The following is an 18569-nucleotide window of genomic DNA, read 5'->3' on the forward strand; positions in this document are numbered from 1 at the left end:
GATAATAAGTTAAATTTGCCAGTGGGGGCCTTAGCTCATATCATACAACATTGAAACATGAAAAATCAAAAAGAAGCTCTCCAATCTACATTTCCTACTAGGACCAACCTTTTTTCTCACATATTAAAAAAAAAATTGCTTGCTGTCAGCAAAAATCAGCCTTGTGCTACAGACTGCTAGACATCTAGTAGAGTGAAGCTGTTCTCATCTTCTGTATTCCCATGCCACGCTATCTCATTTCAAGGTGGATAAATGGCTCTTACCCAGGACATGCCATTACCAAGTTCACAAGGTTCTTTCCTGATTTAATTCCCACCATGATGAGCAGAACTGACAACCCACATCTCCATCACATGTGAGGGATTGAACTATCAGAAAACTAAATGCAAGGAGCGGTTCAGTGTCAGTGCCCTTTGAAGTAGACTCAGTCCTAAGTGGATGGGAATGTTTCATATTTTGCACTGTTTCTGCTGCACTCAGTGGGGACAGGAAGACACCCAAATTAAATTCTCTCAGCCATCTTTGGAGCTCCATATAGTTAAAAATATACCTTGAGAGAGAAATTCTTGAACTAGCACACTGTATTCCCCACCAGCTTCAGAAAGAGCACTCTCTCTCTTTTAAGCATTCCGGCAATTTAGGGACATGAACCTGAAAGTCCGCTACAAATTACTTATTTAGGGATTTAAATCAACTGGACAGTGTTGCCAATGTCTTAATTTTTGAGGCACCAGATTAACTGGAATTACATTTCATATAATCTCTACTATGCTTTAAGGGTTTTTTTTGCAAATTTTTGTGTAAATGTTTAGTTTCATTCTACAAAATTTCTGTTCCGAATGGCTGTGTGGATTTTAAACACTGACCTTATAAACATTTGCATCCGGATGACATTTATGTATATGGATTATGAGATTAATTACTTGACTGAAATGCAAACAGTAGAGCTAGAAAAGGCAGGACTCCACTAGTGCATTGCAACATGCAGTATATGTCTTGCAGACAAGAAGCTAAATGAACAGACACTTTTTAATCAAAACGGTTCAGCTCCTTTGCCATGCATGAGTGGAAGACTGCACAGCATGATTAAATACATTTACATTCATAATTTTTCTGTATAACTTTCAAAACTTAATAAAAATGAGGAATACATTTTTGTCAAATGACCATATAATTGGAGAGTCCTCTGATTTAATGTGTTGGACCTCTAGGTCTAAGGTCAGTGGAAGTTTCTTTCATTTACCACATAAACTATGTAATACTTACTTTTAGCCCCAGTAATGCACCTGATTCTTTTGGCATGGTTGTTCTCTTGTTAAGAATAACACGCCCAATTAAGCGATCTCCCTCTTTAGAAGGCTGCCACGTTACGGGATGCTGTTAAAAAAAACAAGCAGTGGAATTCAAGAAGTGCAACCATCTTCCTGTATTTAGATGCACATTTATAAACCAATAAAATTTCTGGATCATTATGTCACAGTAGACACAAACATCCTTCAGATATGATACATATTGCACCCAAGCTTCTATTATTATATCTGTTGGACTCTGGCTTCATTAAATATTTATGTCCACTGTAAAAAAAATATCAGCACTAAGTCTGCAGGTAGAATTATAATAGAATTCAAAATTCAATACAATTAAACATTTAAAACATACCTCAGGTAATAAAATTAAACATTTACTTTTAAAGTCCATGACCCTGCAAAGCGCATTCATAAATTCTCTTCTTTAGAATAATATACATGTTATACAGCTCTACCACATGGGTTCACTACATAATAAAAATCCAAATGAGCCTTTCCCAGTGCAAGTCAATAGAAAAAGTCACTAATCTTTCCCAGAGCAGCATCACGCTCACAGCTGCTTTTGTGGTGCGTAGTGAAATCTAGTGTCATGTCTACAAAAGAATTAAATTCAAGTTAAAATTCAGGCAATTTTACCAGTGTACATTTTAATGAAAATTGCTTTCTGATTTCAATTTCCATGATCCACTAAACCAAATTTTCATGTAATTTGTATAGAATAATTTTTTACAACAAAATATCTATGCTGAACTGAAATAATCAGCATTTTAATTCATACTTATGAACCTCTTTTTTCCTATTTCTTACCGAACTAATAGGGGATGTCTCCCTGCTGTGCCACGTGGCAGGATCCAGCCAGTAATAATCCAAGTCACCTGGAAGAATATGAGTAGAAAGAAATGTGTAATCTCTCAGAGAAATATGTATGAATGATTACTTCTGCATACATTAATTTTAATGTGCAATAGTTTGATGAAGCAAATACAAAACCTGCATTATGATTCAAATTAACTTATATCAATTTGAAAACAATATGGCCTAATAACATAAAAACAAAAACCACATAATAATGCATTTATTTGGACCTCTGCTTTTTCACGAATTGGACCTCAGAATTGCTTGTGCACTCCAGCTGGTTTTTACTTTGCCCATTCATCTTCCAAGAACGGACTCCAATGCATCTCGTTCACAGCCCTCCTCCTCCCCCCATCTCCCTAGCAAACACACAGGACTACAGCTAACGATGACATGAGAGAGAATACTCCACAAAATAGGCACTTAGCTATAGTTAAGGACAGAACGGTCAACCACACTCAGAAATCTGCAAAGTAGTTGATCAATACTGTGACAACGGGTACCGTACAGATGGAGAGGCACAGGAGCTGGTTAAGGGTAACAGAGCACCAAAGAGCCACACAAATAGAGCAAACAGTACCAACAGCAGATATGAGGTTGCAATCTTTCATTTTGATTGGGACAAACTTATATACTATGTACATCAAGAAAAAACCCATGAATTACAGTGGTCTGGAAGCCATGAGCCCATTGGGCCAAGGAGAAAAGGCAGCAGAACGTAACACCACAGAGAGTATATACGAATTTATGGAAAGCTATGGAAACCAACAGTTTGACTTAATATATTACAGCTGTAGAAGGCTGAGTTGGTAGCAAAGAAACTACCAGCTTCACTGGCAGTTGTCTGTGATGGAGGACTGATGTAACTATGCACTCCAAGGAAGAAAAGGACGAGGCAGGAATTGCAAGAGGAAGAATATCAGGGAGTGCAATTCAGAGCACAATTTTCTTTACGAAGAAGAAGGGTGCAGGTGATACTGGGAAGGACATAGGAGAATGATGCAGGCTAGAATAGATCCAACAGAAGGCTAAATGTGAGACTGATACAGCAGGAACAATTCTGAAGGATTTCAGTGCTAGCGCTACTTTTAAGCAGAATATACCTGTGAGCTCTGAACCTTGGTATTATTTCATCCCTTTGGGCATTGCCACAGTGTATTAACAAAAATGCAATAGTGTCCTTAGAAATGAGAACGACAACTCTTGTTGTCTCTTGCAATAGCAGTAATATGTAAAAGCTTGATCTGAAATAACCAAGAGATATTTTTGAATTTTATCTGAGAAAAAGTAGATGATTCTGCCATTTACCTTACAATCCCTTTAAACACACAAACAAAAAAAAACCCCACCAAACCAAAATCTAAACTATCACTTCAGAGGTTAGTTTTAGACCCTGAAGGAAATACAGTCACCTCTCACTGAGGTTTATATCCATACCTGCACTTCAGGCATTTTTCACCCTCACTTTGGCAGAGAACCTTGGTCATTTGAAACATGTTAGTGGAACAGTTTGATAATACTGCTTTTTGAATTCACAAGTAATTTTTTTTTTTCACAAGTCTTTAAATTATTATGTCGCAGCATTAGTTTTCGTTACAGAACAACTCTTCATATCCTTTCCTAGCAACATCCCTACAAACTCTTTATGGATCATTTAAAAACCACCGGGTAAAAATCCTACTTTGTCATTAAAGTCAGATACTTATTGACAATACTCTCTGCACTCTTGATATGCTCTATGTCTTCAGAAAACGTATTTTATTTATTATGTACACTTTAGGCAATACATCTTCACTGTCTTATCTTATAAAACACATCTCTCTAATACTACTGTTAAATCAATACTCTTACTAGCACACAGGCATCCAACAGGACCCCAAACAAAGCATGCTTCTACCAAGAAAAAAAAATACATTTATATGAAGAGTTTATTATTTTTGACTCTTTTTTGACAAATCTTTAGATGCTGATTATGAAATACAAGTTGTATCACTCTTTATAATCTGTAAAGTCTTTAATTGTTTACCATCTACATGATCACATGCACAAGCTTATTTTTAAACAGCTTAATGATGATCATACGCATAACCACACGAGGCAGTTTGCGGTTGCATTAGCTACTCAAGTTCTGCAATTTTGGAGAGCTTAACTTCACATTAAAGATCTTTCAGTTTTATTTTTAGCAACGTTCCTTGCACCTTTATAGACTTCAAAATGGCAACAAGAACAACAAATCCACGAACCAGACTGCCACCCCAAGTGCTGGCAGTAAGCTGGGATCCGTCGCACAGAGCTCTCCAATTTTCAGTAATGGACTCAACAATAGCACCAAAAAGCAACTCTCTTGTGTGAGCTGGCCTGCCACAGGCAAAATACAACACACTTTGCCTCCATGTTTCACAGCTATTTGCTCAGCAATAGAGAAATGTTCAGGCAGGAATAAATGCCAGCTCCAGCATGCAGATGTGTGTGTCCAAGTGCTCAAAAACATTTCTGCTCTTGTCCCCATTGCTCCCTGGTCTTTTCCCCTTTCTTCCTTCCCCAGCTTCAGCTTCTGGGTCCCAGTTTCCTTGCTGCTCTTCCTCCTGGTTATTGCATATCCGTGACTACTTGATTCATGCATCTAGCATCCTTCCCCACCAAGTTCCTGCTGTAACCAGATGCTCTCATACGTCTTCTGCCTTGGCTAACCTGCTAATTTTCCCATCCTCACCAACTACCTACCCTTTGCTGCCTTTCTTCCCCGTCCATTTTGTTGCAATCATCCATCTTCTGTCTCCTTCTGCTTCTGGCTTTGGTGTCCTTTCTTTAGGTTGTGTATTTTAATCCCTCCTTCCCCTCACACCCCTCAGTGCTAAGCTACATCCTCGCTATCCGCTCCTCCCCGCACCTTTAGCTTTTTGTCCCTTTCACCCCTCTTGTCTGTTCTGCGCTTTGGTAAATTCCAAGCCATCAGCTACGTCCACCGCGGCCGGCCACAGCCACGGTCCTTTTGCCCTCTGCTCTCAGAAGGTGAGAGCAGGAACCGCACTGCTAACGCGGCTCTACTGAGCTGGAGCACGGATGATACGCTGGGAAGGCATAAAGGTAGCCATCAAATCAAAAACCTTGACTGAAAGTGATAGGTCTACAATTTGGTGAACATTTTAAAAGCTGCAAAAATGCATGAATTGGGGAGAAGAGAGTCCACATTCTTGAAAAATGACTTAATTTTTCATTCTTATTAAAAATTCAGTACGAAATAGACCACTAGCATGCAAACTTTTGGTTGAATCTACAACTGTAAAAAGGGTTTCACAATGGAAAATGTCAGTTGATCTATATTTATAAATACTCAGAGTAGAACACACAAATTAAAACATAAAGGAACAAAATCCCCAAATGAGCTTAAAAAATATTTTATGCCAGCAACACTGACACTAGCATCTTGTCATCTGCAGTTCAGTACTCTTTTACAGCTATACTTTAACAATAATTTCTCCTTGATCATGCTATGTCATTGCTGCATCTTTACTTAATACTTATTTATACCATTCTTGCACTGCCATACCCCAGAACTGGCTATTTGTTTAATTACACAAAATAATTTCACTGAACTAGTATTACAGAGAACCAGGAACAGGTAAGTAACATGCGAAAACTTACCATCTAAGACCACAGTTTCAGAGTTTCAGATTTTGTCAAAACAACCCCCATCAAAACTCAAAACAAAAACCCCTATACATGGAGTACTCTCTCCACTGGTAAAAGTCACTAAAATAACTAGTAAAATAAGACAAATTTAAGACATTATGGAGAGGCAAAACCTACTTTTCTAAGGAGCAAATAATTGATTTACAGGCTTAAACTGTTTTTAAACACTTTTTAAACAATGGTTTAAATTTAAAAACATGAAAAACTTAAAAATAATAAGCCCCTATGAAAATATACATATCCTGTACCATTATTTTTATACATTACTGATATGTTTAGAATTGATGTTCTAAAACACACAAAAGTGTATTTCAACTTAAAGCATATTATTAAAAATGCATTTGCAGTTATGATACATGATTTACTTAAGACCAATGGAGTGAAACAAGTATATTATTTACAAAACCTTCTTTCCTGAGGGAATAATTCAAAAGTTGTATCCTTCCAGCAATGAAATATTTTTCCTATTAACATGTTGCTGCTTGATTACTTTACTTTTGGACACAGATGAATATAATCATAAATCTACTTTACAAGACACAAATGTGTTGAGGTTGTTTTTCCGCGAGAAGTCTTTTGCAGTCTTCAATCAAATCCCAAGACAGGGAGTAAAACTCTTAATAAATCGCTGTTGTTTTTATATCCGCAACATGCGTGCCTTCAAAATGAAGGGAAAGCAAAACTCACACCACCAAAAAAAAAATTTCTCTAAAATACTTCATCTTCAGCAGCACTACCCATACCAAAAGCCAATGCTGGGATACTGTGATTTCGAGTGAGATCCTGCAAAGCTGAGAAGTGCTGGAAATGACAGCCTTATCTCTCTTGCAAAGCCACAACAAGCACAAAATATGAGAAAGTCCGTTATCATGTATGACCAGTCATGCTGATTTCCAAAGAGTCTTGAATACCAGAGTTAAAATACCCCAAGATGTTTCCCCAAATCCATCCAGACTATTCGGAGACTACTGATATTCAGCAAAGAACGTGCTTCTGGTGTTTTGCTCAAATCCAGATGCACTAGATTTGCAGCAGTTACTTAAGACAAGAAGCAGACAGTCTAATGATGTCAGTCAGCCCATGTTAGGCACTTAATTGAGCCTAACACGTAGCAGCTAATTAATAAAGCAGTTCTATCACATAACTAGGAAACTTAGACAATTATTTTCAGAGGCTGCATCTAAAACTACAGCATAAACTAGCTTCCTATATAGTCAGACTAGATCTCTCTAATTAACACATGCAACAGCCATTTATGTATTTACCCTTGTTAATTTTTAGAGTTAAATACAGCCTGCATTAAACAGACAATAAAGCTCATCAAAGATCTGGAACATCCTCTGTTATGTCTTCCACAGTCCCCATGGAACTTGATCAGCATCTCATAGAAATGATCAATTGTTTCCCAAGGTAAAAATCAATACAAGCCACATATCGACCTACAGAAAAGTTACAAAAAATGTAAAGAAACTCCATGTATCAACTCGATTGCCTTCCTCCTTCATAGCCTGAGTTTTCATGAGTTAGAAGACCATTTTGCATGCTATTGGTAAATGTCTTCAGCATAATGTTATTGCCATCAAAAACATCTGGCTGCTGTTACAGATGTGATAGGTCATATTGTTAAGCAAGAAAGTACTTCTATGCCCAAGAAAAAAAAAAAAAAAGATGCTAATCATTTTACCATGTCAGAAAAATAATTCAGTGTATAAACAATGTATCTTTAAATCATTCTAGTCAAGCTACTAACTAACCACATAAAGAGAAAACACATGAGTACCCTGGCTTGACAGACAGCCTTCACATCTAAGTGGCAAGCAGAGAATTCAAGAGCTACCTATTGCTTATTTATACAGAAAGCTTCAAAAAATGCTCATTATCTCCTTGCTCTCAAATCAACCCACTTCAGATGCCTACAGTTAAGAACTTAAATCCCTGCTGAACAAGGTCTGTGTTTTACCATTTATGCAGTTCAAGGACAGGCTGGCTCATGCAGTATGTGGGAAGACTGCACCACATGACTGTGAAGTTTAGGTTTTAGTTTGTACAGAAAATATATAATTGCATTGGATTTCATTTAGAAGATAAGGGCATTTCATACTCTTTCTCACTCAAAATGAACACTTTGGCATTTTATTTTGAAACAAACTCCTTAGTTTAAAAATCTTTTTTAAAGTGGTAGTTACATTGTGAGCACAGCACAGGTTTCAATGTTGATTGATACTTGCAAACAAGAAATCCAGAAATAATTAGGCAAGGAAGTAGTGAACTCAGGAAATATTATTTTGATTAAGGACACCAATAATAAACTAAATCTAGTGAAAAGGAAGATCCGTTTGACTTCTCCCTTAGTTAATATTGCAAAGTTGTTTCTTTACAAGAGTTTGCAAATTCAAAATTATTTTTGATTTTGCAAAGGGATGATTTGTCAGTGGCTGATTACTAAAAATTCTTTCAATATATTCTTTTTATGTGGGTGCAAGGTGAATTTTCTGTGGACTGTTTAAAATATAACATGAGTTTCTTATCCAGATATTTATTTAGCAAAGACTTTTTTATTTTATGGATTGTGATTTTTTTTTTTTTTAAATTAGGGGTACAGTTTACACATACACTCTTTTATAAGAAAGTATGGCATTTGTGTTCATTGATGGCTCAAGAAGGTTTATCTAAAGGTATACTTGCAAGAGACCTTCCAAAACAAAACCAATTGGGCCAATTTGTATGTTTCACAAGGCGGACTTCCTACCTGAATTATCTCAGGGTTGTTAGAAGGCTTTATAAATTACTGAAAGCAAAGATTACTAATCTTGCCAATGGAAGCTTGAAGCCAAAAATCACTACCTATCCAGTCAAGTAACAAACTGAGGATTTGTGAATGATTCTGACACTTTTAATATGGACACAAGGTATGTAACAAGGAAGCTGTTTTAAGTTTCCTGAATCTCTAGGGAGTCCGCTCATGACAATCCCTGAACCAACATTATTTCGTTCCTTCTACTCAGACACTGAGAGTGGAAAGGGTTGATAAAAATAAACATCTAGCTGTTGAAGAGTTCATGTCAGAAACTGCCTAAAATATTATTCTAAGCATGTGTAAGTCTTATTATAAGCATGTAAGTCCAGGAATTATATGACTCACGAAGGGATGGCCCTCAGAAGCATGTTCTGTAAGGTCTTCAGAAAGCGTTTCAAGTGTTAAAGAACTTGTAGGATGGAGAGATGTAAAATACTAAGCAAGATGCATGAGCTTTCATTAATTTGAAAAGTTCCTTTGAAAGCTTTCTTAAAAATATTTTATTGAGGATCCAGAAAAAAAATGGTTAGCGGCACTAAGAGCTTCAAATCAGCAGGCAAACATTTTAATTGTTTTTTGATACTGTGGTATTTAAAGATTTAAGAAAAAATTTGTTATCTCAGGGCTAGCTCTAAGTACTGATTTTGCTGACTTGGATTACTCTTTTGAGTGGAAGCTAATTCTGTAGATGGATGGATAGATGGAGATCTCCTTTTTGAATTTTAGAGCTTCTTTGAATAAATTTATTATTGTTATTTAATTCCAATTCAGTATTGACACTAACTTGTGTTAACAGTTTTATTTGAGTTCCTGTTTCATATAATTAACACAATTTTAGCTTTGGCCTGATCTCTTGATAGTATTTTTGTTCAGTGTATGAAGAAATTTGCAAAATGTATAGCAAGTTGTCTCAAAAAGTCACATGGTCTCATAATTTTGGAGAGACAGATACATAGCTATCCCATACACTAAAAGCCTGACCAGCTCTTAATGACTTTTCTGCTGCTCTGAAGGAATTCCGAGCACTTCAAGTATGCCATGCTGTTCTTCAGCCTAACACAATTCTTCTTTCCTGTGGGGTTTGGTTTTTTTTTTTGGTTTGGTTTGATTGCCTTTTATGGAGAGGTAGGAGAAGGTATTTTAAAAAGCCCACATAGACAAAAGAGCTTTCAGCTGTTGTGTGTACTGGCTTTGTTTCTGTTGTTTTTTGGTGGGGTGTGGGTTTTCTTTTTTTGACATTTAAAACCAATTGAGTAGGTATTAATTGCAAAAGGTAGTATTTTCATTTTGGCCTCTTTTGGTATTTTTCCCCTGATACTTTTAAAAAAGATTCAGTTGAATATTTTTTATCTTAATATTTGTTAAAGACTGATTCATGAACAAATTATAATTGAAAATCAAAGCTGAAAATAAATTCTCCTCAAACCCCAGGGTGTTTCTACGCTGCCAGTAGACAGGAATTTTAACAAGGACAAGCAAACCAGAAAAAAGTGTAAGGCTGTGAAACAGCACCCCATGCCTTAGAAGTCCCATGGATACAATGCCCAGTGAGGTATCAGTGCCCTGCTAGCACCCACTGCAAATAAGGTGACCAAAATGGGCTATGCCCAGAGAGGCTTATTTGAACATAGATTTTCTCCTACTGTGGGGAAAGGAGAAAGGCATTTCTGCTCAGATATAGAAGGTAATACACGGTATTTATAAACATGCTGATAGAAACAACAGCAACAAGAAGCAAGGCTTCTTGTTATCCACAGGACCACAGGAATCGGAAGGGAGAAAGACAGTGAACTTTTCTGTTAATTGTCCAACATACACACACAGAGCCAATCATGCAGACGTGCACAAGTCCCTTGAAAAATAAGATTATATTTCATAATCAAAGTTATGATTTCACTTTCATGAAAACTGGGGGAGATAATTAATCTCAAATATTACAATGAAAAAGAAAGTCTGAGGAGGGAAAAAAAGGCTCTTGGTCGTCCGGAGCTTCAGGACAGAGCTTTCAGGAAGGAAATACAGCAGATGAAATTCTCTGGATCGTGATTAAAGAGAAAAACACTTCAGCAGTACCATGATGGGGACCTACTCCAGAGCACCAAATTAGGAAGATGAGCCTGGTGACGGTTGGTTGTGTTTGGTTTTTTAATAAGCATTCATCAGAATCCTCCATTATGCTGCATTTGAAGATAATGAAAGGTTTTAAAGGCTTTTGTTTCTCCAGTTCAGAGGGGAATGCTGCAGGAAGAATCCTTGGAACGCACAGCGAGAGATCACTGACACTAGGAAAGCAACCAGCAAAGGACCTGTGGAGCTTTGCTTCCCACCAGAAGAAGGAAATAATTAAGAATGTGAAAGTGAATCAACTTTGTGATCTTTTAAAAGGGAAGGAAGCTGAGCAGAAGAAACACCCAAAACCTTTCTACAAAAAACCCAAACAAACAAAAAAACAAAACCAAAAAAACCACCCAACCACCAAAAAACAAAACAAACCAAAACCACCCCAACCTTAGCAAAAATAAGGAAGCAGCCACGACAGCAAAAGGAGTCCAGCAATCATAGAAGCATTTGAAGAAATAATACCAACATCAGAAGCAGAACCAGCCCAACACAGAGGAAGGAGAAATTAAGTCAAAGACTGACCAGCTAAGTCATTAATGTTTCATTTTCTAGAAGAAGGTGAACAATCAATGCAAAGTTGCCTATGAGTGAGTAACTTACAGTGATAGTGTACCAGGAAGCACACAAGACAAAATTAGAAACACACAACATTTAATGCAAACAGCAAAATGTAAAAACAATTGAGATCATTCTGCAAATATATCATCCCTAGTGCTTAGTATCTAGTACCAAGTATTTGTCATTCTAGAATACCATGGAAAGAGTCTGCTACCATTTGGCTCTATCAGCAAATGACAGCAAGACAGCTAAGTTGTTTTGTTTTTTTTTTAAATAAGTTCTCCTAAAAATAAACTCCAGCAAAACTCATAGCAACAAGTTCACAATGTCTGTAGCATAAAAATTAGATGTTATGCCAAAGCAGGAAGAGGTCGAACTGTTTAGATATAGTATACATTAGGCTAATTCACTTCATCCTTGAGTACTTACAGACCTGTCTGAAGCTACCTCATTGCCAAGAACAATTATTTCTTGAGAATTAGTGGAGTATGGATGAAGTTCCACAAAACTGGGAAAGGGCAAACACAGCACATAGTCTTAAAGGAGAGGGGAGGGGAAGAGAGGCTAGAAATTACAGACCAGTCAGCTTATTATCAGTTCCTGAAAAAATGCTAAAGCAAAACAAATGACCTTCAAGATAATAAGAGAAAAGATCTAAAAAAAAAAAAAAAACAAAAAAAACAAAGAAACCAAAGTGTCAATAATAAATTAACCCAATTTCACTTCCTACCACTGCAGTAAAATATGTAACAAAGAGCAGATGTCAAATATCTTCAGTTGAGCAGTTTTGTTTATGAGCATGCCATGTTAGAGTCACACGAGAAAAAGCGTCTAAATGAAACTAGCATAAGGTGAAAAGCTATTTAGAAAAGCATATTCTAAACAGCTAAAATTGGTAACATAAAACCCCAAAGCATTCATTAAGCAGGGTGTGTCAGATTTGTCTGGAATATAGTAATAGTCAACACTCAAATTACCATTCTAAATAATAAACCAGAAACATTTTAGATTTGTAGGTGACTTGACACCAAGGAGAAAGGAATGGCTAGTTACAGGAGACCAGGACTGGACTTCAAAGCTATCCTGACAAACTGGAAAAATGAACTGGAAAAAAGACGACCCAGTTCAGAGTGGACAAGGAAATGGCTCCACACTCAGACCAGGATAAACAAGTGTAGAAAAAGGGAAGGAAGGTCAATCAGTTAAGGACTAGCTGTGCAGAAGATGATGAGGTGGATATAACCTATCACAGTGGTAACAGGAGAGGATAGCATACAAGCCTGGCTGCTGTCTGAAAACCATTACCTTGGTTTACCTGGTAATTACCCTGCACTTGAGGAGTTAGAAGGGTTGGCCAGAGGCCATGCTCAGGTGCCTTGCCTACTACTTGCCACCAAATACCACCACAGGTCAAACTGGTGGAGAACTTAAAGTTTTGTTGTTGCTGTTTTTCGGTTTTGCTTTACTCTGTATCATGGTTTGTCTTCTGGGCACCTTTGCACCTAACCAACACCCTGACGTAACAGTGACCTTGATGACAGCTCAGTCTCTTAGGTTCTCTCCTTGCAGCACACAGTTTAATTTTCAGAGAGGAATACTTAGCTTAACTGACATGTAGTTATGGGGGAGAGATGAGTTAAATTTAATGGCCAGAGAGATAGAGATGGTCTGGTTTAATAATCCTTTATAACTCTACAGTCTATTACACAAAAAAGTCAAACGCTCTCAAGAGAGACCAAAGCTGGACCGGGGGATGTGGGGCTAGTGTGATTTTTAAAATATCTTTTAATTCTCCCAATTCCATGCTATTCCAAAGGCTAGAGACGTGCTGCGGTATGCCACTGCCCACAGCACAGCCTTGAATCTCTGCCAGCGCAGGGTGTCATAGCTCTATACTTCTCAATCCCACCCTACTTCACCTTCTTCATCAACTTATTCCAGGATGTGCAAGAGGTCTCTGGAAGGCAGTTTAAGGCTGTCTACCACGGTGAGTAGCCTGAAGAAGAAACAGGGGTTTACCTTCTTTATGTAGCTATAAACGACTGACTGATTAAATGTGAGAGAGAGTGCAAGGCTTTGATCTTAACCAAAGGTTTTCTCCAGTCTTATCCTTTAAACTCCATGCAGAGCTAAGGCTGACCATTATCTCTTCCACCTTAGCAGCATCTTGTTTTCCTGATATTCCTGCTGCTGTTTCAGTTCCATCTCTGTTCTCATTGCTGCTCAACCCCATTTTCTCCAACGCATCTCTCCAGATTCTGCCCTCAGTATACTCTTACTCTCCTCTAAACTCTGCTAAAAGAAATGAATTTCACACATGGATTTTTTAATATATGTTAACTAAAACAGCTGTAATATTTGAGAGGATAAAACTTCTTTCATGACTTATTCTATCATACAATCTTTAGGGTTAATTCTTCTAGTGAAAAGACTACTTTTCAAAAAAGACTTTTACAGACAGTGTTATCATCTACTTAGATATGAAATTTTAAAGATATCTGTTATTCTCATACTGCATAATTCCTAAGGAACTTGCAATCTACAATCCCTCCTCTTGCTTTCCCCTGTGATCCTTTAAGCGATTTAGCTGAGGACCTTATTCCAAACACAGATATTATTTTTTTTCCCCCCTAAGGACAGGGCTGATGTCCTTCCCTGATTCAGAAAGTGCAATGCATCAGTATGATGATGCAGAGATAACATTCAAAATAAGCACAACTGTACATTTATTATAACCCATATATTATTATTATAACCATAACTGTATATTATGCTAAACAAACATACTTGTTCTATGCACACAGGTTTGATGATTTTTTTCCCCAAAATAATATGCAAAAATAAAAGTAACAGAATCATATTTCATTCTGAACTTGCTAAAGATATTAACAATAGCGCAGTTCAGGGGATTGAGGACACATCAATTGTCTTCTAGCAAAGAGAAATAATACACAGGAATGATTATTTATTTCCTGAAGTAAATTTATAAATTTTTTATCCATGACTTCTCCAAAATGCAAAAGTCATAATGCAATTGGAATATTATTATTACTTTTCAGAAACACATTTACATTTTGATGTGTGCTTCCAAAATACAGATTTTTGTTTAAAAACTCATGCCACATAACATCACTAATGTCAAATTATATTTGACACATGAGCTTTCAAAGTATAAACATAACTGAAACACAGACTTACAAGCAAAATGGTTCCTTATTCTCTGCTTAAGCTGAATATTTGCTACAACTAATACTTTACATTCAGAGGACACAGCGTCTCCACTCAAACTGTACCATTAAAGAAATCTGTTTATAAAAAGATATATTTTAAAAAAATATAAGATATAAAAATATATCTAAAACCTCAGCACTCTATAGCCACTTATTTACCTGTCCCTGAATGCAATGTATGGAGTAGAAACTGAAGAAACCCAGCAAACATAGCAGCATCAGCAAGAGAATGGTTAAAAGAGCACAACTGGCATCTAGTAGGTTGCTGAATTCCAGCCTGCAACAGTAGCAAAACCGTAATGCAAGCAAAAATCCACTTCAGTGTGAAGGAGACGATATAAAAGAAGTCCCTAAGGTCCTTGCATCCTGATTCTAAGCCAAATTATTCTGCAGCGTCAAACATTCAACACCGGTGACACCAAACAGGGCTACGAGAGCTCTTGTCATCAAAACAAATCTCTGCAGTGTAGTGCAAGCATCGATTACTGCATTAGTTCATACACGTTCGCTGCAATGACAAGGAGTTTCAGTCTCTAGAAGGAGTTAATGATTTTAGGAATCCAGAATTAACAATCCTCAGGAAACGAGATGGGAAAAAAAAGCTCCTTCCTCTCCGGATAGAACAGGAAAGAAGTTTCTTAGTGCTTTAAACCAACAGTAGACCCAAGCTCAGGTACCTAAGTAATCAATACTACTGCTGCAGTTATTATTTATATTCAGCAGTTGTGCGCTGAACAAGTTTTAATGAACTGCATAAATGAAGCAATTGTGTAAAGCAAATGTGGCTGGTTTAAGTTATGTAAAACTTCCCAAACTGTAGATTTACTTCTAGCACACTGAAAACACAATGGCCCTTGAAAAAAATTACCATTTTTTACAAATTAATGGGATGATTTAATACTTTTCTTACACAAGAGATGTGTGCATGGAAATGTAATTTTATATAAGAAAAATATCTTCTAAATAAAAAACTGGAAATAACATTTTGTATTCCAAATTACATATTCAAGATAAGAGAGAAAAGCAGAACCTGTACACCAGCATATTTGGGTAAAGCCAGATGATTAGAGAATCACAGCTAATAAAATTTGCTAAAGAATTTAATCTAATGTAATCATATCCAAAACACACAACAATAAAACTGTTTCTTTGGCAGAGACAGTCTTCCTCTGTAAAAATATATGTTTCTCTGCAGCATATCTAGACACTGCAGGACTTCAGAAATACAATAAACCTGCCTGTTCAGAAACTAAAATGTGAGAAAACAAAGCAAACAAAGAGAAGCTTATAAGGGATAAAATATAAACAATTAAGCTAATGAGAGCTTACGGTTCTTTCGTCTTTAATAATATACAGGTCTATTAGTAATAATGAAAATACACTTTTAATCAAGTTGTTCCACTGTAATTGTGGATCACATGATCAAAACCAAGGTACTGAATACTGCCTTTCACACCACATCTCACCTGTCAGTCAATAGCAAAAGCCACAGCTCACATCCCCGGCCACTGCTGACTTTCAGTGTCCCCAGTAGCACAGTATCAGCAGAAAGATAAACACAACTGTCAACATCTGCTTTTTTCACTGACATGTGACCAGCAGGTCAAGGGAGGGGATTGTCCCCCTCTACTCCGCTCTGGTGAGACCCCACCTGCAGTACTGCGTCCAGATCTGGGGTCCCCAACACGAGAAGGACACGGACCTGTTGGAGCAAGTCCAGAGGAGGGACACAAAGATGATCAGAGGGATGGAGCACCTCTCCTATGAAGACAAGCTGAAAGTTGGGGTTCTTCAGCCTGGAGAAGAGAAGGCTCCAGGGAGACCTTATAGCAGCCTGCCAACACCTAAAGGGAGTCTATAGGAAAGATGGGGAGGGACTCTTTAACAGGGAGTGTAGCGATAGGATGAGGGGTAACGGTTTTAAACTGAAAGAGTGTAAATTTAGATTAGATATTAGGAAGAAATTCTTTACTGTGAGGGTGGTAAGGCACTGGAACAGGTTGCCCAGAGAGGCTGTGGATGCCCCATCCCTGGAGGTGTTCAAGGCCAGGTTGGATGGGGCTTTGAGCAACCTGGTCTAATGAAAGATGTCCCTGCCCATGGCAGGGGGGGGTTGGATCTAGATGATGTTTAAGGTCCCTTCCAACCCAAACCATTCTATGATTCTATGATATGTCCTTGTTAGGAGAGGATTCTTTGGAGGAGGACAATGTCCAGGCTTCATATACTCCAAAAGACAGTTATCGTCTGGACATCTACTGACCAGGGAACATAAACCCAGCTTTTCCCTAAAGCCGGAGAACATTTCTTGCAAAAGGGACAAAAGACAGACTATCCAAGTGCCCAGCGCTTCCACAGAACATCCACTCTCCCAGTGACCCTTCTGCACTACTCCTTGAAGGACATCCTCCTGTTCTGCCAGGGCTGGCATTGAGTGCTTTGCTTCACTTTCAGAACACACCTCACCTGGATCCTGAATCCTCACCTCGCCTTGCAGCACGTACTAAACAAGGCAGGGGATTTTGCCACAACCCGGCTCAACAGATGAAAAATACTTACTTGCTACAACCTCAGAACTTTTAAACGAGACTGCACTATATGGGGCTTGTTTTCTGACTTTTTTTAAAATGTTCCTTTCATTGCCATGGCATACATATGTTTGTGAAAAAGCAAATAAACTGTTCTCGCAAATGCATTTAGAAAGGTTGTTTGTGCCCAACGGTGTTGTTGAAGCTCTCACTGCTTCCCATTCCCCAATGTGCCAGATACGTGCAACCTCTCTCTGCTCCATCCCCACATCAGGCAGTCCTCAACACCAGTTATTACCCACTGCTCTCCCTAGCCATGAGATCTGCCCAAGCCCTGCCTAACAGCTTCAGCTTTAGATGGTAGAGGTGTCTGCGAGTATTTTCTGAGAAGTAACAGAAGAGAGGAATAACAGAAGAGCTTTCTGAGGTCAGGAAGGGCATTTTGCAGGAAAGGACAGTGCCACCAACTCCATTATGCACTGCACACCCCTAAGGGTGCTTTTCACTCCACCCAGCCCCAGCCAAATAGAGCCTTTCTGGCTGCCCCAAAGGCTCATCTGACAGTTTGAGAATCAAACACTGATGGTTTATTTACTTTTACATCCATTAATAGTAGAAAGGCAGTAGGAAACTAACCGGAAATCTAGTTACCATTCAGTTGTCCTAGTAAAAATACATAATTAAGTTATAGCACACTTCAGCCTTTGCTTTGGATAACATTGCCTATGTAATCTCAGGAGGTTTTTACCCTTGCAAATTATTTTACTGTCAATATCCTCTGAGGCACACTACACTGTGCATCTGATACTTAGATTTTGACCATCATATTTTAGCTCCATAATCTTCCTGCTAATAATTGTTCTAGATCTTAATCCATGTATGATACTCCTGCATTTGTAAAACTTCCTAAGATCATTGAACAATCTCACACAGACATCCAACCCTACCAGTTGTCAAGTTTTAAGAGGTTAAATTCCAAGCATTAAACATACTATTCAGTTTTATGCCTGGGTGAAAAGGCAGCTTTCCTCTAAACCAAAAGTTTTACAACATGTTTTTTGAAAGAAGAAAGCCAGAGAATGGTTCCAAGCTTAATTCAGTAGCACAGAAAGGGCAATTCAAGGAAAAAACCCTATGCTTTAAGTTGAAATTTAATTTAGGAAATAAGAGAAACAACAGAAAAGATCCATGTTACTGTCTCCAGACATCAAAACCAAGTTACAATGGAGAAGAGATTCTAATACAATTGCAGGAGTCTTAGATACAATATTAGGTATTGTATGTGACATTTTGTACTCTGGCCCTGTCTGATCCACTTCAAAAGGTCCTGGCTATTGAGGGAGATTCACAGTGACTGGACAAAGCAAACGTCACACCTCTCTTCAAGGAGAGCAAGAAAAGGGACCTGGGAAATCACCAACTGGGAAGGCTAACCTGAGTCCCTAGGAAGGTTATGAAGCAAATCCTTCTGGAAGGCAGT

General features: G+C 37.8%; 1 protein-coding gene across 47 annotated transcripts in view; it reads right to left on the reverse strand.

Annotated features, from left to right (window-relative positions):
- Positions 1-18569, reverse strand: part of RIMS1 (regulating synaptic membrane exocytosis 1) — a 341727-nt gene that overhangs the window by 149423 nt on the left and 173735 nt on the right. For 46 of the 47 annotated variants that reach the window (XM_052781720.1, XM_052781726.1, XM_052781737.1 and 43 more), the window contains 2 exons: positions 2115-2182; positions 1267-1377 (listed from right to left, as the gene is read on the reverse strand). In XM_052781720.1, the coding sequence (XP_052637680.1) occupies positions 1267-1377; positions 2115-2182 (179 nt within the window). Of the gene's footprint in view, positions 1-1266; positions 1378-2114; positions 2183-14720; positions 14849-18569 lie in introns of those variants that run through there. The other variant, XM_052781767.1, reaches the window with a different exon arrangement.

Source organism: Harpia harpyja, chromosome 3, assembly GCF_026419915.1.
Source record: "Harpia harpyja isolate bHarHar1 chromosome 3, bHarHar1 primary haplotype, whole genome shotgun sequence".
Lineage (NCBI taxonomy): Eukaryota > Metazoa > Chordata > Aves > Accipitriformes > Accipitridae > Harpia > Harpia harpyja.